The sequence below is a fragment of the Rhamphochromis sp. 'chilingali' genome (genome assembly GCF_963969265.1).
Source record: "Rhamphochromis sp. 'chilingali' genome assembly, chromosome: 17".
NCBI lineage: Eukaryota > Metazoa > Chordata > Actinopteri > Cichliformes > Cichlidae > Rhamphochromis > Rhamphochromis sp. 'chilingali'.
The window spans coordinates 24,791,405-24,817,397 of record NC_137944.1 but is presented as its reverse complement, the minus strand read 5'-3'; the positions used below and the strand labels follow the sequence as shown (position 1 = coordinate 24,817,397).

Sequence of the window (25,993 nt, the reverse complement as noted above, 5' to 3'; positions counted from 1 at the left end):
GTCGTGGTCCCTGGTCCTGGTCGTTGGTGTTGTTGAGAGAGTTGGAGGCAAATAGGGACCCCTCTTCTTGCCTCTGATGTCTCTCCTTTCTGAAGCTTTTCCGGCGTGGGGGCAGATGAGGCTCCTCCTCAAGGTTTCTGCTGGGCTTTGTCTGTTCTTGGAGTACTGTTTGTTCCTCTTTATGAGATAACTCCTCGTTTATATGAGCCTTAGCACCAAGCACAGATGGATGACGTATGGAATAAAACAAGTTGGAGGTGAACGGTTTCACCCCTGACTTGTTAAAATTAAATCCATTTGCTTTAAACAGATGCCTGCGTTCCCAAAAAATATTAAAATTGTTGATAAAATGCACTGAGTGGTCAGTACATGCTGATATAAGCCATTTATTCAGTGCAAGGAACCTGCTGAATCTCTCGTCTCCTCCAGCAAACTTTTCCCACTTAGTTTTGCTGGTGACCTTAACTTCTTTGGCCTGTGGAGATAACGCTGTGTGGATTGTGATCAATAAACAGATTCTTGTAACCTCAGTGCAGTTTTGTACCTAAAACTTAATAATTTACAAATGTGCTACAAGTGAGTATTTATCCATTTGTATCACTGCAAAACAACAATAATTCAAATAGTTTGACATTTTTAAGTTAAAAATACATAGAAATTAAACAAAAACAGATAAATGTGGCCTTTATTGCACATTAATCTTGAAATTTAGAAACGTTACAAAAAGTTAAAGAAAATACATTTGACTTTTTTTTCTGGTTTTACATGCAGCGTCACATATTTTAATACAAGAAGCACTCCAAGAGCGCAAACCTCCACCAAGCTTACTCACTCTTGGGAAGTATTCACTGTGAAGGGAATAGCATTGTACTTGGTACATTATGTAGAAGTGGATGATAGATAACAGGTGTTTGTGAGGATTAAACTCCATAACATTATTCTCCAATATATTTCTCTTTCTCTTGACAATGCTTTTTCGGTCAAACTGGCAAAAACGTCGATGTCAAATGTAAAAGTGAGATGACATGATATGTTGATGCAAACAAGAATGTGATATATGAAATTCCCATATACAAGTATAATTTCTTACAGTTCTTATGGTTTTACCTTATATGACCTTGAAGAAGAGGTCAGAGTTAATAATCAGATATTTAGAATTCCCGTATGTCATTCCCCATATAAATGAATGTTTTCAATACAAACAACTGCAGTAAGAAGCATAGTTTTAAAAAGGATTCACTTTTACCTTCAGATCAGATCAGCTCAGAGGTCAAATATCACATGATATTTGAAATCCTTACACAGTACTTTCTATCTGTTGACAACACACAACACACTTGTAAGAATCAGTTTCTAAGTTATGAGCCTTTTTGTCAATTTGTGATCATTAAATTATTCAGTTGACCTTGAACACCTTGGTGGATGTCTGGCAAATGTCGATATATTAGCATTAACATGATCCCACTCCACACCTACACCTAAACTACACCTACACTGTTGTATCAGAATGAACTCTTTTCGAGCTATTGTGTTTGCAGACACAATGGCATGGATGCAAACACCTCCAAAAACAAGCCTTCTTGGTGAAGGTAATGATTTTTTTTTTGTATTACTATGATGAGATTAACCAGTAAATCCAGAACGCCAGGAATAGGTTAACAGTTGCCCAAACCACTGCTGCATTTTCTTCTTGCCAGCACTGAGGACACATCCATTGCCTTTGAAATAGTTAGTTGGCACCTCCTGGGAGCCTGGGTTGAGATGGGAAGCCTCATTTTCTGACTAAGGAGCAAGTTTGATTAAAAGTGAAAAAGAACACGTAGCATGACTTCACACATTGTACGTGTTTAATAAAACTGGCACAGCGTTCGTTCAGATGTCAGCGCTAATCCTGTTGGCATGCTATAGCTTATTTTTGATGCGACTGCTGCTCTTCCAGAGCATTTTGGTTGGAGCTTGTGATCTTGAAATTTTATTCTCATGCTGCAGATGTGCCAACACGAATAGACTTCTGACAGAAACTTTTTGGCTCGGTGGCTGGCATGAAATAAGGAAACCTTACACTGAACCAAGTGCCGTGCACTGAACAGTCCGGAATAAATATACATACCTTTCGAGGCTGGCACCTGCTGCTTCAGACACATGTTTAATTCAGCGTGTGCAGAGTGGGAGTGCTGTTCTGGTTCAGGTTCAGCTGAGATTTATAAGTAATAAAAACTTTAGTTATGCCTCAGTTTACTTTGTGCTTATGTGCATTTTATCTTTTCTTCTGACAGTTATGTCTTAGTCAGTCACTAAACGCAGCAGAATATTTGAAGTTGTGAGGGATGTTCAGTTTGAACTTTCTCTGTGTGTTTTTTTTTCTCGCTGTTCTGGCTCATTGAACTCAAAACATTCAGAGTTCAGTGTAGTAGTTTAAATCTGAATGAAGCCCATCTTTCTGGTAAACTTGAAGCAGTGTTTACGCTGTGATCTATAAATAAGTCTTGTGGGCCTATTGTGCTCATTCATGCGAGGATTTTGTAAAGACTTTAGGTGTCCCACTCCTGTTTTTCTGTTCCGCAAAGATGCTCCCAAGTGCTGCTGTGAGCCTCAGATGGACCGTTTGGTAAAGTTGGCATCTGGACAGACTTTACAGCATTATTTTTATTGTGTGACCTGCATAATTAGAACAAAAAGCAGAATGAAATGGCTCTTAAACAGATAAGCATAAAATCTAAGGAGTTATTGGGGTTTCTTTTTTATTAGCCTTTTATGCCTTTCCTTATTTTTCTGCCATGTGAGCATACACACTTGCCAGCCACTTTAGTTGCTTAGTTGCATATATCATATATCTATAAGCAGCCAATCACAAGCCAGCAACTCGGTACATTTATGCATGCAGACATGGTCACGATGACCCTGAATGTGGCCTGGTTGTTGGTGCCAGACAGCCTGGACTGAGCGTTTAGGAAAATTCTGTGATTTTCACACACAACCATCTCTGACCCAAAAAAAGGTGCCTTTCTTATCAGCTGAGAACAGGAAGGTGAGGGTTTAATTACGCAGACTCACCAAAGTTAAACAACAGAAGATTGTAGAACAGAAAGCTCTACAAATTGTCCCCTTGACTGCACCAAAAGAGTTGAGAGAAGTATCTGTTTTGTAAAGTGGAACAGAGAAATTGCTAATATGAGCACAGTCTATCTAGCAGCTGTGAGTGAATGTTAGCGCAGTCCTCATCCTCACAAGCAGTGCAACTTTGTTTACTAGCTGGTTCTGTCACAGGCACAAATTCACACATTATCAACCGCCACTGGATGAATATGTTCTTGTCCAGCTGAGTGTGGCTGCTTACTTTTTCCAATTTGTTCAGCTGCCAAAAAAGAAATATGTGCTTTTTCTAAAGTTGCTTTCCTGAGCTTGTATTCTTCAACGTTTCACGGTTCAAGGTCTTTAAGCTCCAGGTGCTTTGTGATGAAAAGCAGCTTTAGCTTAGCTGGATTCATGACTTCAGGTGACAGGTGACACATTTTTGTTTTCTGTTGCTGTTCTCAGTTAAACCAAAGTTGAGATGACTTTGATTAGTTTAGTTGATTTGGGCTTAGCCCCACTTGTAGTAAAGTAAAGTAGTAAAAATGCATCTGTTGTCACTAGCTAGGTAGGCTAACGGCTGGAATGTGTATCAGGTGCGTCCTGAGGAAAGGGATCAAAGTGAGTGATGGACAACAGATTTATGTGATTTATGTGATATGTCACAGTCATATGAGGTTTTATTGGCCCAAATGTTGAATGAGCGTCTTTATTTTATGGCATAGTCGGTCACATGTAGTTACAGACGTTTTTAATGATATGCCTAACATTTTTTTTAGTTTATCATCAGGTCATACCTGTTTCAGGTGTATTTTAATGAATTTAAAGGCATTTTACTTCATAATGTAAAATGGTTTTTTTGGTTCCTTTCTATTGTTTGCTATATTGAAATAAAAGAAGTGCAGAATGACATCTGGCCTGCGTGCATCAAAGCTTTTTTCTACTGTTTGTACTCCAGCTCGAGTTGACCTGCTGTCTTACTTTTATCAGTGCCATCACAGTTATTTTTTCTCTAATAATTAGTCAGTGAAATGAGATCAGGTGGATTTCCGTTCTGCCCTGGAAGAGGTCAAAGCAAGCAGACAGTCAGCGTCTTCTTCAGCCTGAGGCTGCAACTCACTGCATTAGTCAGCAAATCTGGCGGTTTGTGTTTGGATAGCGGCCTGGATTGTTTCTGTGCTGAGGGGAAAAACCACATGCAAGCTGAGCGCAAAGTGGCCGAATGAGTTGCTGGTGTTTCTTGAATACTGAGTGTTCAATTTGGCGTGGACAGGAAAATGAAGAGGTTCAAATGTGATAGCAGCCCTCAGGACATCATTCAGAAAGTAACATGATCAAATATTCAGGAACACAGTCAGCAAGTTCAGTGATCATTCAAAAGCAAATGAGATTGCTGGCATCCTGCAGGTTGACCTCACTGATGCCTCATTTGCAGCCCTCATCGCCCTTTGGCGAAGTTTGTAGCTTAAAGCAGTAGCCGGTTCACTCCATCTCAAACCGTAATCTAGATCCTTATTTATTTTACACTTGTGTACCCTGAACTCTGTTGTAGCTACACCCATTAGGCTTAGCTTAGCAAAAAGCCTGGAAAGCAAAGAGCATAATTCTGCATTGCTATGCTGCACCACTGTTTAACATGTTTGATCCATACAAATCGAAAAGTGTAACGGGGTCATGTGGGGATTTGTGCGTGGCTACTTTTTAGTAGCAGTTTAGTGCCACAGCTGGAGAATGAAACCTATGAAACATGTTAATTAGCTAGCTTTTGAGGCGCTAGTAGGTTGATTTTTTATTTATTTATTTATTTATTTATTTTTTATCTTTGGCAGAATGAGGATAAGCTAAGCTAACTGTGTGTTGGCTGTTTTATTCTCTGCTCTTTGTTTTTTGCGGCATACCGACTCATTTCTGCCTTTTGGGGTTAATTAAGTCTTTGGTTAAACTTGCTTAAGAATTTTGATTTAACATAAAGTAAAGAAGGCTGCTGGTTGTTTAAAAAAGGTAAAACCAACTTGTTTACGTTGTCTGTTTGAAGCACTGTAAAACATGTGTGGGAACATCTTTGCCTTGTTTGATGCTAAACCCTTAGTCACTGTGTAGTTTCACTTGGATTTGATCTAATGGTCTCATCCTGTGAAGGAACTAAAACCATTTACATGTGAGTAAATAGATAACATATAAATCTGGGATGATTTACTAATCATTAACTCATTAGTCAATAAATTTCAGTTTTGAAATGGTTATTTATTAAGGCAAAGGCTGATTAGGTTCCAGTGCTTGCACCTGGGCATTTTCACTGCAATGTATCCTTAAGCCACTTAACACTGATCTATGAATTATTCAAGCATAAAAAAGGCAGATGGACGAGTGTTGTGTTTACACTAAGACAGTTTAGCAAAAACACTGAAATGCAGTTGGGCTGCATTTCAGTGTCTTGAACCCTTAATAAAGTCCCCTGTCTGCAGCCGTGACTCTGTCTCACTTCATGCCGATAATAAGTGCTTGTTAACCATTGGTAGATGTGGACACTTGAAGGCTTTCTTATAGCTGTGTATTGATCGGCACCTGAACTCATGCACTAGTTTGTTAGTCGAGTCAGGAGCATATGGGTTTTAATTTTTTTAATTAGTTTTTGTTCTGTGTGTGTTTTTCTGTAGCCTCTGATGCCAAGGAGCAGCAGTTTTGGATCAGCCAGCTCCAAGCATGTGCCAGACGTCACTCTGACAGCAGTGCCAAGGTAAAACACACACACAGACACAGAAACATGTTATAAACATGACCCTGGTCTAAGCTCTTGGTGTCTGTTGCTGAGGAAGATAAGTCAGCAGAGAACCTTGACATTTCCCTTGAGATTAATGTTCTGTTGTGTGTCTGTTTATAAAGGCCTGAAATAGAATACTGTTGCAAACTCATACTGGGTTCAGTACAAAGTTTTTTTTGTTGTTTTTGTTTATTTGTTTTTGACAGGAGTAGGATTTTCCTCAGGTGGAAAACTCTGTGCAGCGTACCTAAAGGAATTCCTGCCCTCTTTCTTTTTATTCTGCTTTTAAGCGGCTGGCTTTGAGTAAATGGAAAAGTGACAGATTTCTTCCTGTCATTTTAAGTTTCAATTGGTCTCTTAATTAACGACCCATCACAAGATACAGTCTAGATCATAATACTCCTGATCTTATTTAGTCGTGAACTGGATTAATTTGTCCCAGATTTGGCTGTTTGCGAGCTTCCTTAACTTCTCAGTTGATTTTAATTGACAACAAAATCTTTCTTTCAGCACTTCGCGCGCTACAATAACCTGTGACTTGCTATGGATTGTGAGCCAGATGAGCTACTACTGTTTTTATTATTTCTTCCTGTCATTGATTCGTAGTCATAGTGCACTAAAATATCATTTTTTCCGCTTCTTTAAAAACAAAAAACAAGTGACTTCAAAGAGTTATTGGGTTATAGCTTCCCAAAGCGTTTGTGTTATAGCAGGATAAACAACAATGAACTCTGGCTGCATCCTGAATTTCAAAGTGAGTGTAGTACATTGGCTCTTGTACTTATTTGACAATGATCTTGGATGGTGATGAAACAAACTGAAATGGATGACATGAAAGTAATAGTGCTGAATAGTTTTAACCTCGACACACTGCGCGTGGCATCTTCTTTCGGGTGATTTACAGAGGTTTGTTACATTTTCCGATTCTTCTCTGCACTCGCCCTATGAATGCTCATCACAGTGAGCATATCTGCAGTCGGAAGACTTTATTAAATGGCATCCAGATAAATGCCACATCTCTGCCGACAACAAGTACTGTTACGTTTCCAGATGAACTATGTGCCTCTGACTTTGTGAGCGACTCATTCTAAAAGGAAACAAATAATATGAAAAAGAAAGTGAACGAGACATACAGAAATGTGTTAATGTACGCAAGAAATAAAATGAAAACGGCAACAAAAGTGAGGCTGACACCCTTTGCCCAACTCATCTCATCTGTCTTGTGAAGCTTTGCCTGCTGATTAATCTGACAATATTTTTAGTCCTTCCTTTGATTTAGTGATTTAGGGAAATATCGTGTAGTAGAGCGCTCCTGCTGCTTTAATAAAGGATGCATGTGCAGCTAAGAGTCCCTGGCGTCACTGTCCTCTTCTTATCTCTGTATGCTCACTCCAGATGGATTACTGAGTTGGGTGCATTATAACTACCTTCATCAAAAACTGTATTTTTTTTTCCAAATATGGATTTCATGGAATAATGTTTGGGCCATTGCTTCTTTGGGGGTTTAGTGTGGTCGTCAAGGGATTAGTTCTATGTGTGTCGGTGTGTGTGTGCTGCCTGTATCTCTGTGGGGTGTATCCCCATTCGTCTGATCCAGTGGAGAATGAGGCTTGTTATAGAGCTCCTTGTGGAGCTCCACAGCCAGTGGTGACAGTGTGAAAATCAGCAGTGCATGAACAAGAGAAAAAATCCAAACTGTGTTATTTCTGCAAACTTTTGGTATTAAAGTTAGGTTTTTGCGTCAGATTGCAGTTACTCAGAATGTACTTCATCGTTTGTTTTTTGAGTAAAGTTTAGAGCTGATGCTATTAGCCACTTCATTATATGAACATCTGTACAAACTGTTAGTTTGGAGAAGCTTGTTTGAGGCTATCACTATCTGGTACTGCAACGCTGGAATATGTAGAGTTCACAGCGTTTATCTTTTGAGTTATCTCTTTTGTGCCTCGTAAAATTGCAGCAGTAAGGTAACAACTTTTGCTCTGAGGGTGAGGTTTCTGATTTCTGGTTTGTTTTGGACTTTTTCCAAGTTTTACTCTTTGTTTTCCAAACAATTTGGGATCTTCCATGAAAGCTAAGGTCAAATGCAGTAATCTGCTAGATACCAAAGTATTCTGAGGTACTATCTTTGTGAATGATATCAACCCACAGGAAAGAACACCCACCAGTGATACACATTGCCAAGGGGTTGCTAAGTGGACTTCTGGGCTAATTTATATTCTTGAACATAGATAAAGCCTACAGGATAAAAAGAGAAACAAACTTTTAGATTTAGATTTTAATCACCATAATATTTTACTTGTAATGCAAAGATTTTTGAGTGTAGTGATTTTCCTGGCATCTTTTTCACTTTAGCTTCATGAATAGAAAAGAAATACTTGTGTATGTATTCACTATGTTTGCATACTAAATCTGCAGAACTTTAAAGATGACTTTAAGATGAAATCTGTATTTTTATACATTTTTTTTCTACTGTTCTTCGCTCTTTGGAAGCAGCTGCTTTTTTCAAATAGGTTTTCTTCTTTTTTACTTAGTTTATGCTTTTTGTTTCAGGTGAGGAAGCTAAAGGGCTCAGATGAACACTTGAGTGTGGAAAGAGCAGGAGGAGGCCAGGAGCTGCTGGTGAGTAAATGACAGACAAATATTGCGCGCACACACACACACACACACACACACACACACACACACACACACACACACACACACACACACACACACACACACACACACACACACACACACAGGTTCACCTTCAAATGTTAAACCATGAGAGCGAAAACTTCTGTTGTTCCTTGAGCGTAGATATCAGTCCGCTGCATATAGCTCCTTACAAAATCCAGATTTTGTGCGTCTTTTTCAACAATTAAATAGTTTACAGCCTCATTATGTTGCCTGTTTGCCAACTTGCTTATTCAACATGTAGCTCTTCAACACATCAAACCGTTGCACAGCTGGAGCGGGGGGGATTCCAATTACTCTGCTCGGCCATAATGAGAAAAGCAATCAAAAGATGGGAGAAAATTGGATAAGTAAGGAAAAAATGGAAAGGCAATGCGCTCTATCAGTCTTTTCCCTTCTGGCCTGTGGAGCTGAGTAGCAGTTTTGTTCCCGTTCGGTGACTGCGGGGCATTTCCACGGCAGCAGCTGTTATTACTGTACGCAGTGCTGTGGTCTAATCCGTCCCTGAGCCTCGCTGTCTGCCTCACAGATCGTTATCGCAGCCACTCCGTTGATGAGGCAGCTGGCGGTGGAGGCGCAGCCACATCTCCGATAACTCACCTCTGTGACACAAAAAGTGTGTCGGGAAAGATTTATTACAAACAGAGGCGAATGATTTCGTTTCCTTGTGAGTTTTTATGGAAAAAGATGTTGATCCATTAAAGGTGCAGTCAAAAATGGCTTTTATTTTGAAGTAGAGCAAGAATATGCTTGTGTGCCATGCTTCTAATCAGTAGGAGGTAAGTGCAGATATCCTTTGGGCTCGACAAAACAGTGTGAATTAATGACAGTTTGTACGGCATGTTTGTGATGATATGCCACTTTATTGCCCAACGTGGTGCTGTGCGTTATGCGCAGATATTTCTGCCTTGATCTTGTCTGTCTGAAAGGTTGTTCTAGATTTCTTCAGTTGCAACTTTGGAAACCTAAGCTGTGGCTTCATGTCCATTTTAGCCCTCAGTCAGAGACTGGACACAGAACCCCTGAAATCAGTCTGTAGGGGAAAATTGTGTAATTTTGGAGCAGTGGGGAAGTGGTTGCTGGAGGTTGCTGATAGTCTCTAGGTGATATTAGTAACAAAAAATATCCTGCAGCACTGAAAACCACCTTGAGATTGCTTTGGTTGTTAGCAGATTGCCATCATTTCCTGTAGTTTGCCTGTAAGACACTGACTTGTCAGCAAAAATAGCAATCCGTCAATTAATATTATTCTGATACATCGTTAGGGCCCACCTCCCACCTCCCATCCCCCTTTTCCTTTTGAGTGTGTGTGTGTGTGTGTGTGTGTGTGTGTGTGTGTGTGTGTGTGTGTGTGTGTGTGTGTGTGTGTGTGTGTGTGTGTGTGTGTGTGTGTGTGTGCATTTGTAAAGCTATACCTGTAATCTCCATAATACCAAAACCCCTGAAAAGCCAGCAAAGTGCACCATGATGAGAGCCAGAAACCAATATTGAACTAAGGTGCGTACACAAGCATAGAAGGCAGCCAGCAGTGTGGTAATTGTGCTATGAGAACAACTCTATCCCCATCAAAAACACCCCAATCTTCACAGTTCAAACATATAACAAAAAGTGTTGATGAGGTGACAAGAACTTAAAAGTCCAGAAACCCCACAACCAATAGCAAAGACCAACAAGCTGAGAACACCAGCGTTCTGTGAGAGAACCATGCAGGAAAGTCTGAACACACGGTATAAGTCAACCAATACTGCAGAAGCCAAAAGGCAGAAAGCGATCCGAAGGCCAAGTGGGACAGCAGCTACCCCAACCCAGGGGCTGCCGCACAGCTCCAACAGTGCATGACGACCAATCCCACAAGGCGTCCACCCCAGGCTGACAGCTCCTGCACCCCTACCAGTCCTTGAAATGAGAGGCACCCACCACACCCTAAAGAGCCAGGCACAGGGACAAGGCAACGTGTCTGCAGGGAGGCCCCAGGGAATGCACCTCACAGGCCAACACAACGTGGGGAAGAGAAGGGAAGGGAGCCACAGAGCCAAGTCAGAAACCCAGTAGTACCCGGCAGCCCCCGCCCTCCTTCCGGTCCAACTGCTCCACATATCCAGTGCCACTCCCAGCCTGCCCGGAGCCAAGAGAAAACGCAGCAGAAAGGCATTTACTTTTAACTACATGTAAATTTATTCTGAGGCTGTCACAGCCATCACCTCTCTGCCCCTCGATGTCAGCATTATAAACGCATACAAGCAGTTCAGTGTGAAGTACATTCGCTCAGCAGGAAAATACATGTAATCTTCAACCCTAGCTAACCTTTATTATTGTCTGTATTTTTTATTTTAATGATAAAAATATTATTTTGTTTCCTGTTTTGTTTGATTAAACTGTATTTACACCCAGAGCCATCCCCGATATCCTCCGAAACTCACTATTCGACCACTGAGACATGTAAACCTTTTGCCACTGTTAAAAGATTAAACCTTCTATTTCGGTATGGCTTTGTAGAAAACTTGATGGTTATTATTTACGGAGGCATGTGCATTCACATTGCTCTATATTCCAAGCTAATAACATTTTAAAATGTGATATTTAATCAGTTTTCCTTCCATCATGCTTTAGTCTTGCGCTGTAACTAATAATCATCAGTCTTATGTGTGTCATCACCACCATTCATCAACTGGACTGATCGCAACAGAGTTTACTGCTAGAAAGCGTGTCCTTCATTTCCTATAAACACATTTACACATCTTTATCAATAAATGGATATCTATCCCAGTCACAAACACGCCTATGAGCATGAGGCTGGTAAAGAGAGACTGCATTGTTAGACATGAGGTCTAAAGGTTAAAAAAATGAAGCATGCTAATGTTGTGCTACTTTGTTTGTGTGCTGTAAAAAGGAGTGATGAGGGGGCAGTAGAACTGAACCAAGTGATGTAACTAGGCTGTTTTTCCTTTGTGTGTGTGGGTTTTTGTTTTTTTTTTTGGCCTGCAGAATTACTCAAAGATTTATGGACAGATCTCAACGGAAATTTAAACTTTGAACTTACAAAATTTTGTGGCGGGGCGCTTAACCATTTCATTTTGTGCCATATATAATACATAAAGATCATTTAAAAGTGAGGTTTTGCTGTTAAAATGTGTTTCCTGTTTTAACCTGCTTTGTTGATAATCTAGTGAAAGTGCAGAATAAATACATCATCTTTCTCTGTGCAGCCACGTTGTTTGCATCACATACAGCTTCCAGTCTAAGAAAGCCCCATGTTCAACAAAGCACTAACTCTTAAATGAATGAATAGACACTTATATCTCTTCGCCTGAGGATCTTCCCATCATTTCCCACAGGACAAGTTGACCTTGTTTATTGCAGTGCGGCCAAAATATCAGAGGTCGCATCTGTTGGAGTCAGCAAACAGGGTTCCCCTTTCCAGCCACAGCTGAGTCCTGCAGGTAGCCGGCTCCAGCATTCTGTTGTGATAGTCTAAATTCACGTGACATGGCTTCAGAGTTTCTCTGTAAAAGCCTTTGAAGTTATCAAGCTGATTAGCAGTCTGATAAATTGGCCAGTGACCTTATTATTTCTTTTGTTGTGAAGCTGGAAAGGTGCAAACACCCCTCCTGAGGGCACAAGAAGGCAACATATGCCCTGTGAGTTAGACTGATACAGCTGTTTCTGCTCGATTAAGCCTTTGAATAGACTTTGATCAATTCACACTTGAAAGTTTTTCATAGTGGACACCCACCTCGTCAAAGTAATGGGCCATATCTGTTAACAAGTCAGTCAGAAGTTTCTTCACTCCTACATACTCTCTGGTGTATAGTAAGTTATATTGTTGCAAATGAAAGCATTTAAGAACCACAGCAGTTAAAGAGCGTTGTTTTCCAGTGTGTAAAGGGCACCAACTCTCTGTTAGCTCAATGACTGCAATTTCATTTTAATTCAGTTTCACTTATATAAGGCCAAATTACAGCAGCCTTCACCTCATAGTGCTTTATTGTTGGGTAAAAACCCTAAAAAGGTGGAGAGAAAACTGTATGAGCAAGTATTTAACCACAGAGAGAACTAAAAACTCTGGTATTACCATCAGCACCAAATCTGTGTGCTGGGAGCTTCATGGCTTCGGTTTTGGTGGCCTAACAGCTGCAGGTGTAATGTGTCTGTGGCCCAGTACTTTTTTTCCATTTTAGTGTCTCAGTATTGAGCTATTTTCAGACACTCTAACCAAGTTTATTGCTGAATAGCAAGTTGTTTGTAATAAGTGTCTTTCCCTGTGGTGCTGACTTTCCTGTCTACTCCTGATGCCTCGCAGAGGGCCAGGTTTGCCCACGCAAGTGTTGTTGTAAAGATAGGACTTCTGTACCGCAGGGTTAGACTAACAGGAAGTGTACCGAGGCCACCTTCTTTGAACGAGCCCTGTCCCCCAGTAAGACCTGTAAGACCTCTGCTTTTCTCTTTAAGTGAAGTTAGTAAAGTATAATCACATTAACTTTGCAATTGCCGAGTTATTTATTTATTTAACTTAACGATTTCAGCAGTTAATTTTAGATAGAAGTGAAATGGTAAGAGAGGAATGCACTTAACTAAAAGAGCTCTAATTATGTAAATACACGTCTGTCCTCCTTCCTTCCAGCTCTGGCCCTCCTTTTTCTTTACAGCTTTCTTATTTTTTCTGTTGCAGTTTATTAAAGTGCTTTGGGGCTCTGTGCCAGTTTTTGGAGTACAAAACCTCAGCGTGTCTATCTGTTCACACTCCCGAAACACTGTCTTTTCCTCATACTCATAGCTCGTGGCTTAGCCGCGCACAATACAACAATGTACTCTCCCGTAAGCTGATTATCTTCTGTTAGAACTGCTTCACAAGTACCGACCTTCAGTACCTCCCTCTGCTTAGACTTTGGTGATGCATCTAATCAGAAGGAAAATATTCTTAACTTGTGAGCAGTTTTATTATCTGAAAAGAAGAGGGAGTGACCCCTGATTATTTGTGTGGTATGTAACAACGGCAGGTTCGTGATGGGTTTGATCCTCTTGGTTACTGCAGAGTGAGCAGCATCTCTGACCAAAAACGGGAAGGCCATTTGTTTCCCTCTCATTGTGTGGTGCTCTGGGGTGGAAGTTGTTTATTTGATCCATTTTATTTTCACCGCTGCTGTGACCAGACCTCTGTGGTCTTCTGGGGGATAAATCTGCGCTGGCTCTCTGCTGCAGTATACTAATGGAGAGCAGGGGCAGGAGAGAGAGATACTGGTCTGACATCGCTGCCTGTGTGAGCATGGAGGTCAGCGAAGTGAGGAGACAAGAGTCACAGAGGGGGAAGCAAAGGAGGCATCAAAATGAAAGATGTGATGTGACTTAAGCTTTGCCGCAGAGGGAAACAAAACAACAAAAAGGCTGATTCTATCTTTTGATAAAACTCAGCTGAGGCACCCACCGCCTATCAATTCACATGCTTGTATGAGAAAAAATGTTTTTAGGTAACAGTTTTACTGGGGAACAACAAGATGCATGACACATCACACTGTGTCAACATTTATTTAACACAAACTAATCCAAAATGCAATGACTCCATGATTCAGTTGTTGGCAGAGCCACCTTTAAGCTGTTTTGGATTTTATCAGTATCTCACATTGTTATGGACGAAAGTTCGTTGAGGTTTGCAGGCATCCGTCTATGCACAGCTCTCTTTAGGTCCCACCGCAGTTGATTGGATTAAGCACTTGACTTTGATTGATGTCCAAACCGCCATCATTTAATCTGGAAGTTTTCTGGCTTCCTCTTTGGACACATTTGTTTCATTTTCTTCAGTTGGACTCTCTCCTGCAGGGTTTTCCCTTGCAATTGATTTATTAACGTACACATGGTGGTTAGAACAGAACGGGAGGCTGGCACATATCCCATAAATCCAATGGTAAATTAGTGTTTTCACATATTGGTAAATAGGGGCTATGACCACTTTCAGGCCAGATTTACCTGCCAGACTGATGGCCTCATATTTGACTGTAAAATACTTTGGTATGTTTCCAAGTTTTCTCTTTGACCGCAAGGTGTTCAGGTCCTGTGGCTGCAAAACAGGCCCCAACCACTGCCTGACAGTTGGTATGCTGTGCTTGTTTTTTGCTGTGCAAATGTGAGCAAATATCTCCACTTTGGTCTCATCTGTCTTAAGGAGAGTCTTGGCTTTTTTGGCTTTGCTGTCATGCTCATTTTAGAGAGAAAACGGTTGCTGTTTTTCCAAATAGTTCTGCCATGAACGTTTAACATACTGCGGCCTGTAGAGTCTCATCAGTTAGTTAAGTGCAGTTGATTAGCAGCGCCCGGCTGCTACTTACTCTCTTAGTTCCTAAGAAAGCAGTAAGGGTGTACTTCACACACTGCTCCTGCTACTATATTTTACAAATAAATAATATGCTTTAATACGTCATGTGTTATTGTTCATATGAGCTTGTATTTACCTAACTTCAAGACCAGTTTAGGACCAGTTCATTTTTCTTCCATTATGTCCTGATATGTAATATCTTAAATTGAAAGAGGTTGTACTTTTTTTGCCACATGACTGTAGCACAAATCATTGTACGATTGTGTGTCACTGGATGAAAGTGGCGTGTAGTGCTCAGTAAGATTAGTACGGTTTAAGTAACAGTTCATTTACCAGGACTTACCCAGTGAGTTTAAAGGTTTTAAGGCGTTGGTTGTGATGAGTTGGAAGTGACGGATCCGTGTCACTAGGTGACATCATAATAAAACGCACAACATTAACACTAGCATGAAGCTCATGAACATAAAACTACTCCCCATTTATGTGTAATAGTGAATACATCTTACTAAACCCTTATTTATTTATTTTTTAATCATTATGTATAGATTTTTTATTTTCCTTTACTTTTTCCTTTACATCATCATGTTCCTGTCATCTTTAAATCCCATCTTCCAGGGCTCCTCTTCCTCTGGTCGGACCCGTAGTTTCTCCCTCCTTCCCCACCTAACACCAACTTCATCCCCGGGATCTCCGAGGCACCTGGGTCACCCCGCCACACCCAGCAACATCGTCACGATCACTCACCACAAATCTCCAGCTGCAGCTCGACGAGCCAAGAGTCAATACCCAGGCCGGCTGCTGGAGGTCAAAGAGGTGGGTGGAGAAGTCGTAGCAGTAACAACACACCTTTTGACTTATGAGTGGGCATATGTTTTCACCTTTTAGATTTATTGAATGCAGTTTCCTTCTTCAGTACACTTTCTTTCTGAATTTTTCCCTTAAAAGAAACTGGCTTTAATTATATGTTACAAGAACTAAGTTAAAGAATAGTTTTATTTTTCCAGAAAATGTTATTTATTAATTGATAAATTACATAAAGAAACAAGAACCCAACAAGAGCTTAACCTATCATGGCGTGTTTGTGTCAGTTTCTGTCTGACACAAGTGAATCGCGGGAAGGAAACCTCCTCTTCCTCCTCTTCCACTGTAATCTCGGCAGTTCTTTTCTCTGTTTTTACTGGAGACGGTCACTCCTTAACATCTCTTTTTCATTATAAAGATTATTCAGCTGTGTCTGTCCACTGCTTGAGGGTATCCAGCACAGTTTTGTACTAATTTTCGGTAATGGCTTTTTTATTAATGCCAGCAGTGAGCAGTGTTTTCCAAAGACAGGATTTGGTATTTGGTATTCCACCTAAGGAAATACTTTCTATAGTCTGACTCATAAGAGGCTGTTTTCAAAGGCTTTTACAGATTGGTTATCTAGTAATTATATTTAATTTTAGTATTTTTGTGTCCATTAGCAGAAATGTTTTACTTTGAAAAACTAAAGCCCCTCTGCAGTGTAACGCTCTGTTGAAGTAGCAGAAGTCTGTCATTCGGATGTGGGTCACTTTAACATTAATGCTCGTCACAGCTTCATTCAAGCTTAACAACAACAGAGCGCCATGGCGCACACGAGACGGGACAGTACAGCAAGTGATGTATAATGCATCGCATCGCAGTAGACAAACACGAGTGTTCAGAGATTTCTTTTTTCCTTCATTTTATTGCTGTTAAGGGGATTTTTTTTATTTTATTTTTTTTTTAGAAAAACTGATAATTTCTTAGCTTTTTTGTGAGCTGAGTAAATCAGACAACAGGGAATCTTGTGAGTGTCTGACATTTTACTGATTTTCAAGCACATAGATTTAGCAATTTAATATTTAGAAATTGTGTAATTGCAAATAAATCAAATCAAATCACTTTTATTGTCACATCACATGTGCAGGTACACTGGTACAGTACATGCGAGTGAAATTCTTGTGTGCGAGCTTCACAAGCAACAGAGGTGTGCAAAAAAAAAATACAATAACATAAAACAAGCAAAATATAAGAATGGCTAAATCTGAGAGTAATAAATATATGTACAATATATATTACAGTAAAGGCAGAAATATCAAACATTTATTTCTTACAGCTTCTTCCATGTAAATAGTTATAGATTTAATTTCTTTTACCCACAGTATCTTGCATAACTGTGCAGCTGATTGGAATTATGCTTCGTGAATAGTTGAGCATATATACTGCAGGGATTTGTGTTCTCCTGCAGTAGAGACTGAGAGAAGTAGATGGGTAGCATTCCTCTGGTTAGAAACAACAGCATGGACACAGATACAAAGCACTGTATATAAAGGCTATAAGGCTATAGCTACGTTGAAGCTAACAGATAATTCAGCCGCTTGTTTTGTTTTCTCATCAATTGTTATTGCGACTTTTATAAGAAGGAGCCAGAGTGTTCATTGTGAGCTGGACATTGAAAAGAGCACGCTGTCTACTTTGACGTATGAAAAGCTGATGCGATTTATATCAAAGTGAAGAAATACGTGTTTAAAAGTGGCGTAAAGACATGCAGCAGGGTGGATGATGAGGAAATTATGGTTCAGCGGTGGTAACGTATTAGCAGTGCGTTGGCAGGTTTGGACTCCCCGTCTACCTGCAGTGAGTGTGTGCTGTCAGATGAGGGTATTGTAAAAATATGTGGTATTACTGATCTGTGGGCTACTCTTTCTTGGTGCTGATGCTTGGTTGCTGGTCTAGCAGCCAGTTGCAGAGAAGAGTGAAGTAATAATATTTGACTGATGCACAGAATCATCCATGTTGAGCATCAAGGTGTTGGGATTTGAGAATTGCACAGGAATCCTTTCCAGTGGTCAAAAACCCCTCATCACAGGCAAATACCTCCCCAAATGGGCATTTAAATTAAGCATGTTTTATATAATATCATTTTATATTTGTCACCCTTTATACTGTGAAGCCTCAAATATAATTTACAATATAATTGTCCCACAAATAATCATTTTTCCGGTGCCATCGTCAGCAAGCTTCAACCTGACTAGCTTACTGGGAGTCCAGTAATTTCTGTGAAGCAACTTGTATTGGATAAGCTGAGATTGGGCTTCACATGAGCAAACATACCACGATGAAACCAGCTTCTTCCAACTATCCCCTAAAATCTGAATTCCCCCCCTGAGCCTGGAATTCTGATTAACTGGAAAGTTTTCCAGTTTTTAATTAATACAGACTAGTTGTTGGTTGTCTTTTCTCCTTATTTCACCCAAACTTCACCGAAAGTCCATTGCAAGGCCTGGGTTTGAGTCCAATTCAGGCCATTTCCTATGTGTTATCCCCCCCTCTCTTGACTTTTTTCTCATCTACTTTCCTATCCTGTCAAAATAAAGGCAAAAAAATAAATCTTTTTTTTTTTTAAAGCTGTGCTATATTTTCTGTGACCTTTGTCTTCAGAGATTGTAAAAGTCTCAGGCGAGACACTGGTGCAGTGAGTTCAGCAGATATTTCTGGCATCTTGGCAGGCCTGACACTGACTGCAGTGTGCTCACACTTTACTGTAAGTTCAGCATGGTTGGCATTTTTTATTGCATATATATCAATACTGATTAACGTGGCTGGTGACAGAAGCAGTTTGTGCAATCATCAATTTGCAAAAAAAAAAAAAAGCTAGAGAAAAGACTAAACTGTAAACCGTTGATATTCCACGCAGTGTTGCCCGGTTCATCCCTGAAAGTGTGTACTGTACTAATGCTACGTTTAAACAGTTTTATGATTTCTGTGAGTTAAAACTTGGAAGCACAGCGTAAGTTAATTAAACAAAAACCTCCTCACTTGACATTTCCGGTAACTTTTGCTGTAGTTTGAAGTTCAAATCCTCATTAATTCTCCCCGCCTCATTCACCAGTCCTGTCAGTTCTAGTTACCACTTTGTCCCCATGTGCTACATCTCTGTACTCTCAGAACGGTCGTTCACCCTTTACCGCTTATCTTTCCAGAGAAGATTTTTTTTTTCCCTCCTTTTCTCCCATCACTTCTTAATAGGCTTGTCTGCAGCTGATTTAAATTGATTAATTGCACAACATTAGGCTTGAAGTGAAGTTGGTAAAGCAAAACTAATAGACACAATGAAGACATGATTGTATGCTTGGCTGGTGAACTATACAGCCTTTTGCTGCTGCAGTTTTGCTTTCACCCCTTTTTTTGTTTAGAGACAAAATGTTCTTTTCGGATTATTGCCAAGCAGCTGTGCATCTGGTCGCTAAATTATGGAGAGATGATGACAGGAGGAAATATGGACAAAGAGAGACAAGAGGCTTTCTAAAATACTTCTGCCCATGTAAACTGTTGGTACTGAGAATGGAAACAGAGGCTGACAGGTATGAAGTCATGCCGGCCATGTCAGAAAATGTTTGTTTATCTTTATAAGAGACTTTGTGATATGTTTTTGTCTTTTAATTATGCAAACCTAAATTAAGACCTCAAAAATTATTGAATATTTTAATTTTCACTCTTTTTTTTGTTGCGTGTTTCATTCCCTAATTGTGGTGCAAGCAATTGTATGTGAAAGTGTGTAGTGACAAACCGACTGAGCATTACATGAGTGCAGTTCCCATTAAGTAGTCTGTGTAATCAGCCATGCAATGCATTTGGTTTGCACCATAGAGCACCATAGAGCTAATCCAGGGGAGCATATGCAAGTCGGGGAATCTGATATGGCACAGCGCCTTTGGAAATTTGTTAAAACAAACCATAAATGGGTTTTTTCAGCCTGAAAATTGGGGCAAATTATGTCTGTCCATCCATTTTTCAATCGACTTTGTGGGCGCACTGGAGTCTGTCTCAGCTGTAGTACTGTGACAACCTGGCCAGGCCACCAGTCTGTTGATTGGCTTTTGGCATTGTTTCTCACCTCACATCTTTTCAGAAATACAAATTTCCTTTCTCCATGAACTGGAATCTGCTGATATCCAGCATATTTATTCATTAACAACACACGCGCAGTGTCGCAAAACTGTCAGCGACATACTAGCATAGTGTGGAAGCCCTTCATGAATCAATTTGCAAGTAAAACGCAGCAGAACTGCCACAGAAGCGTGCACAACAATAAACCTCGGAACCAGCTACAAGCTTGCAGCCTCGGTATGAGCAAAGGATCAAATCAGGTACAGGAAAATTATGGAGATGAGTGAAAAAGTGAAAAGGATGGATGACCTGTTATCTGGAGAAGTTCTAAGCCTACTGGGAATTGATGCATTGGAAGTATCTGATATGTTTTTGTTGTATGACGTATGTTGTTCATTCAGTTCATTTTCAGTTCATTTTTTGCACGTCTTTACAGAAGCAGAGCACTTATTTTGTTTTATTTTGATGTCAGAAGATCCTTCAAGTTACTGCATTTGGGGAAAATTGTGAAGTTTGTTTTATTGTGAAAAGACAATTTTGCTTTAAAGTACATTTTTATTTGTGTATGCTGTCAGTAATTGGTCAAGAAAATTAAAATCTGCAAAAATGTGAAAGATCTGAAAAGCGGGGACCTTCAGATGTTTGCTATTTTTTAACTTTAAATCATTATTTCAGCCATGAGTCGGGCTGACTGTGTTGCTCAGCTGAAGGTTACAGGGATAAGAAGACAATCTTTGACCTGTGGATTTCTGAGCTTTGTACCAGAATGACAAAGACCGTTCATTTACTGTCTTCTTTGAGCTGGGACAAAGGAGCTTTATGTGACGCCTACCAAAGAGGAGATGTTTTGTTTTGTTTTTTTGCCTAATAACTTGTCGTGTAATTGACATTTCACTGGAGCATCTGTTAACCTTGAGTCACTGTGCCGCCCAACACTAAACGGTGTATTAAAGCCTGCCGTTTAACTCAACAGTTTCTCCTGCATGCGAGTCTGAAGGCACTCTTTGGAGGAGCATCAATGTTTCATGTGGAGATCTTTCTTTTAAGCCTTACTTGCTCGCTGAAGACCTGGCTGACTTCGACTTGTTAAATTCCCCATTCAAGATGCGCCACGCTGTGCGTCTGTCTCCCCATGCTAAGAATATCACGCCTAAAGGATTCACTCTGTGACAGAAAAAGAAGCTAGTGATCAGTATGAGTGCAGGATCATTTCTCACCTCTCAGGAGCAGAGTGTCTCTCCTCAGAATGAACCAGGGACAGTTTGAGTAAATAACAAGCAGATGGTGTGATCATTAAGCAAAACAAACTGTGGAGGAAAGGCGGGCACCAGAGGAATCTCTGGTGCCCGCCTTTCCTCCACAGACAGAAAACAAGGCCCTCTGTGATGCATGATTCATCCTCTGTAAGGCTTCACATTCTTTTGGTCCGGAAGAATTAGGTTGCTTCTTTCTGTGACCTGATTCATATCTACCATTATTTAGCTCCTCTCCATCTCTCTTCATGTCTTCTCTTCCACTTCTCCTCCTGCCTTCCCTTCTTCCTCTTGTTATTTGTTGTTTTCCAGCCTTTATTCGTAACAGGCCAGTACACTGGAGCTGATAGTACAGGAGTCTGCTTGTGCTGTGATTTATACACAACTACACACTGTAGAGGCCAGAAAGCTGCTGCATGCTGATTACATAGTGGATTTATGATCAAACAGCAGCATCTGGGATGTTTTGTTGTACATCCAATTTATTTTCTGGTTACTACAGCTGATAATATTCATAAACACCACTCTTTTGCTTCCTGTAAGGCTCTCTATCACAGCTTTTTCCAATGTGAATCATGCTTGGATTGGTCCTTTACCTGGAACTAGTTTGAAGTGGGAGACCTTACCAGGGGCAAATTGCCCCTGACCTTGTAGATGCAATGTTCACTAAGGCACACAAACCCTTTCTCACAAGCTATCCAAACCTTCCTGGACCCTTTGTTGAATCATGAATTAATTGTGAGCACATTTTGCGGAAGATGAGTTCAGTTTCACAGGCCTGATAATAAATCACTTAAATAAAACCTGTGTTACAAAGTGAAGTAGGCTAAATAATCTCACAAAGCCTGAGAACAGCTGAGAAATCATTGACATCTTTTAGCCTGAAAATTGTTATAAAGCCATTTCTTTGGGACTCCAGTGAACCACGGGAAGAGCCGTCATCCACAAATGGAGAAAACTTGTGACAGTGGTGAACTTTCCCAGGAGTGGCCAACCTACCAAACTCATCTCATCAATGACTAATCCAGGAGCTCACAAAAGAACGCAGAATAACATCGGCAGGCCTCGCATGCGTCAGCTAAGGATTAGAATTTATGATTCAACAATAAGAAAGCGAGTGGGCTAAAAATAGCGTCCATGGAAAAGTTTGTATTTGCCAAAAAAGTCTTGATGGTTCCCAAGACTTTTGGAAAAATATTCTGTGGTCTGATGAGACCCAAGCTGAATGTTTTGGCAGGTTTGAACAGTACTAACAAAGAACATTATACTAACAGTCAAACATGGTGGTGGTAGTGTGATGGTGTGGGGCTGCTTCTGGACCTTCTGCTGTCTACCAAGAAATCCTGAAGGAGACTATCCAACCATCAGTCTGTACACTGAAGCTCAACGGTGCTTGGGTTATGCAGCACAACAATAATGTAAAACACACCAACAAGTAGGGCTGGGCTATATCATACTGTTCACGGTAATACCGGTGTAATTTTGGGCAATGATAGGAAAATGAAATATCGCAATAGAATATGAGTAAAACGTGCATGTGCAGTGCCTATGTTTATATACGCACATGGCAGCGACGCAGAATGAGAAGAGCGAATTGGTTTGTAAAAATGCTGCAACTTCCGTGGTGTGGAACTGGTTTAGCTTTCGTCCGTCAGATACACAACAAAGCACTATTTTTGGTATGCTAGCGGGCCGTCGTTATTACCGTGTTGTTTGGAAAATACGGCACACTTAAAATCAATCCTTTTGATTTTTCTGAAAATCGACAGTGCCCCTTATGTATGAATTCTGGTTGTGTTTGCTGACCTCGAAACGATTTTACATGGTACACGGCGCTCGAAAATCTGTCAAATGTTTTAGTACGACTTTGCTAAGCTACGAAGCCGCACCGCTTGATGGATTGACGGAGCATTACGGCTATTGCAGGCAGGAGCCTCGCGGAGTGATACGTACTGGGCTTCAACATAATATTACCGTATTGTGTGTGTATAACCTCTTTAAGTTTTGTGGATCTTGTACATGCTTATATGGATATGTCGGCCAATTCCACTGGAAATGCCTTTTGGTTAAACTGTCAGCAAGGAATTTGCACTGTTACGTTTTTACAGTGGGGCAAAAAAGTATTTAGTCAGCCACCGATTGTGCACGTTCCCCCACTTAAAATGATGACAGAGGTCAGTAATTTGCACCAGAGGTACACTTCAACTGTGAGAGACAGAATGTGAAAAAAAAATCCATGAATTCACATGGTAGGATTTGTAAAGAATTTATTCGTAAATCAGGTGCAAAGTGGGCCAAAAACAAACAAGAGAGACTCGCTACAGAAAAGCCGATCAGCTGATCATTTAAGCAGTTTCACGATTGAAGTAGCAGCCGGAGAGCGAGAGGCAGTCGCTCGTTAAGCTTAACGTGGGAATGCTTTACAAACATTCAGAGATGGACTTACACACTTGCTTTACTTCTCTCGGGATAACTTTGTCGGAGATGAAATGCCAGGTTGCTAGCGAAGCTCCAAATGCTATCCAGACCACCGACAGGTCCCGCATGCCACAGCCGCTCTATCACGTGATGCATATTGCTCCGACGTGCTAACGTTCTGAGGCGAGTTACGGCGTGTTGCAAGTTTTGTGAGGTGCTTTCGTGATATTTAATGGATCGGATTACATTTTTTATTTTTCTCCGATATCCGATCCAGTAATTTAGGTCAGTATCGGACCGATACCGATACGTAATATCGGATCGGTCCATCTCTAGAACAAACATCAACTTCTGTGTCAAACTAATGTGACTTCCATGTTGAGGATCATCACTGCGATGGTGATTGTATCAAAGCACCAGATCACGAGCATGACGGGGAACCTGCTTTCAACCATCAGCTTTTGAGCTGCCATATTAAAAAGCCATTGTTTAGAAAATGTTTTCAGCTGCGTCTTTTTTCTAATTGATTCTAGCTGGGGACACAAATCCACTTTGGGGTTGCATCAGGAAGGACATCTGGGGTAAAACTCCAAATCAAACACGTGAAGCTACCCGCTGTGGTGACCACAGGTTAAGGGAGCAGCTCAAAGTAGGTTTTATTTGGTACAACGAGTCTATCAATTATCGCTCTGGACTCTCAATTTAACACTGAAAGATTTGGATGTCTGAGCTCTGGAAGCACATCTGGTGACCTGCAGGTAGATGGCTTATGTTTTATTCACAGCTTTTCATAGACAAAGTCTATACACAACAATCCAAACCAGCGCACATCCTCTTTTTCTTTGTCACATATAATCAGCATGCTCTGAATTAAAACACCTTGCTCTGCTTGCCAACATAATCTTTGGCTGCTGTACACAACTGAAGATTTTAAAGAATGAGAGAAATGAAAGGGAACATTACCACAAATTTTAGATATAATATTAACAGAAACTTGCTCTGTCAAAAAACAAAAAGTCAATATTTGTGGAATGATTCACCTAAATTTAACTGTTGATATTCATATTCATCATGTTCATAGGGCCACTGCACCAGATCCTTACCTCCTGCAAATACTTACTAATAATAGGACTTAGTTGAAAATGTTTTCTAGATAGTGGAAGTTTTAAAATATAATATCTAAAAAAGACTCCTTCCTTCATCCCTTGAAATACCCTTAAATGTGGCATCATTTTCATCAAAAAGTGGAACATGTTTGATTTTTAATTAGATGAAATCACCCAATTTAAGTTTAAGAGTCAGTGTTTTGACATGTGCAAGTACATGTGGCAGAAAGAGACTTCCACTGAGTGCATAAATGGCATAAATCACTTTATGATTTCACTTGATATTATCGAGCATGCTTGCGCTCATGCTAAAACAGACTGGTCATGTTGAACTCACCACTTATACAGGAAAAATGTCAACCATGATATTGTGGTATGAGGATTTCTGTCACAAGGTAATGTAGAAAAGCCTTAAATAATGCCCTGTAATTACAGTAATGTGTCACAGAGTGTGACAGCGTGAAGGATTTTAGCTGGAAAATAAAATAAAATCCTGTTTCAAGTAAAAGAGTAAGTTGTGATTGTTTGACAGACACAGTGAAGCAGAGATGATATCAGTGATACCATACACTAAGAATCTATTTATAACAAGCATTCAATAGATGACACCCTTCTCCCCAAGAACTTCAGCATAGCTGAATAATTGGAAAACGACTGTGCATTTTCAGGATGAAATTCCTTCCTGTGAATCTCTTTGCCACATCGTCCTCACTGCAACAGCTTTTCAGTGACTCCAGAATAGCTCTGTGTACTGATGCATGGAGACAGATGTGCTGTAGAAGTGTACGCAGAGGACGAGTGTTTGTGAAGCCATTCAATATTAATGAATACAACATTTCCAGCGTGATAAACAACCCAGATTCATTAGCCCTGAGAAGCTTATTACACTGGAAGCGAGAAGCGGTTAGTCTTTTTTCTTTTGTGATGCATTTAGACTCTGATAGGTGACTCATACAGAGATAATTTCAGTAAGTAAGAAATACTCGGTGTGTCTGTGGGAGCACGGAGGAGAACCTTTCTGCTTTGACGAGTTTTTGCAGTTTCTTGTTTTGGCACTCTCGTCTTGGAGCAGGTTGTGTGGATTGCTTGTTTCCAGTAGTCAAGACTGAGGTTATACCACTAGAATTAATGCTAAGTGGTATCACCACCAACATGCCAGTAAAGTTGTTGTATAAGATGATGAAAGATGAGTCACATTCATTTCTGTTTCTTTATGCGTGCACTTGACATTTTTGGTTTGGTTTGTGAACATAACCTGTGCAAACAGACTTCAAATACTGTCCTCAGTTAATCCAACATGATAACATTTAAAGATGCTGCAAGCCATTTTCTAAAAGTGTGCATTAGAGTGTCTCTAATGCTCAAAAGTAAGCTTTAATGTGGCCTGTAGCCCAAAAGTGATGCTAGGATCCTGCTCGGTGTTTAAAGAAACAAACAAACTGATCTTACTTTTAAAGATTTGCTCTTTCCACAGTGAGTCAGCACAGCTGGAACTAAATAGCTC

General features: G+C 40.3%; 1 protein-coding gene across 2 annotated transcripts in view; it reads left to right on the top strand.

The window, feature by feature from the left end:
- The window catches only part of osbpl10a (oxysterol binding protein-like 10a), a 94,968-nt gene that overhangs the window by 30,531 nt on the left and 38,444 nt on the right, over nt 1–25,993 (top strand). For both annotated transcript variants that reach the window (XM_080862525.1, XM_080862524.1), the window contains exons 3-5: nt 5,730–5,809; nt 8,387–8,455; nt 15,435–15,632. In XM_080862525.1, coding sequence (XP_080718651.1) covers nt 5,730–5,809; nt 8,387–8,455; nt 15,435–15,632 — 347 coding nt within the window. The remainder of the gene's footprint in view (nt 1–5,729; nt 5,810–8,386; nt 8,456–15,434; nt 15,633–25,993) is intronic.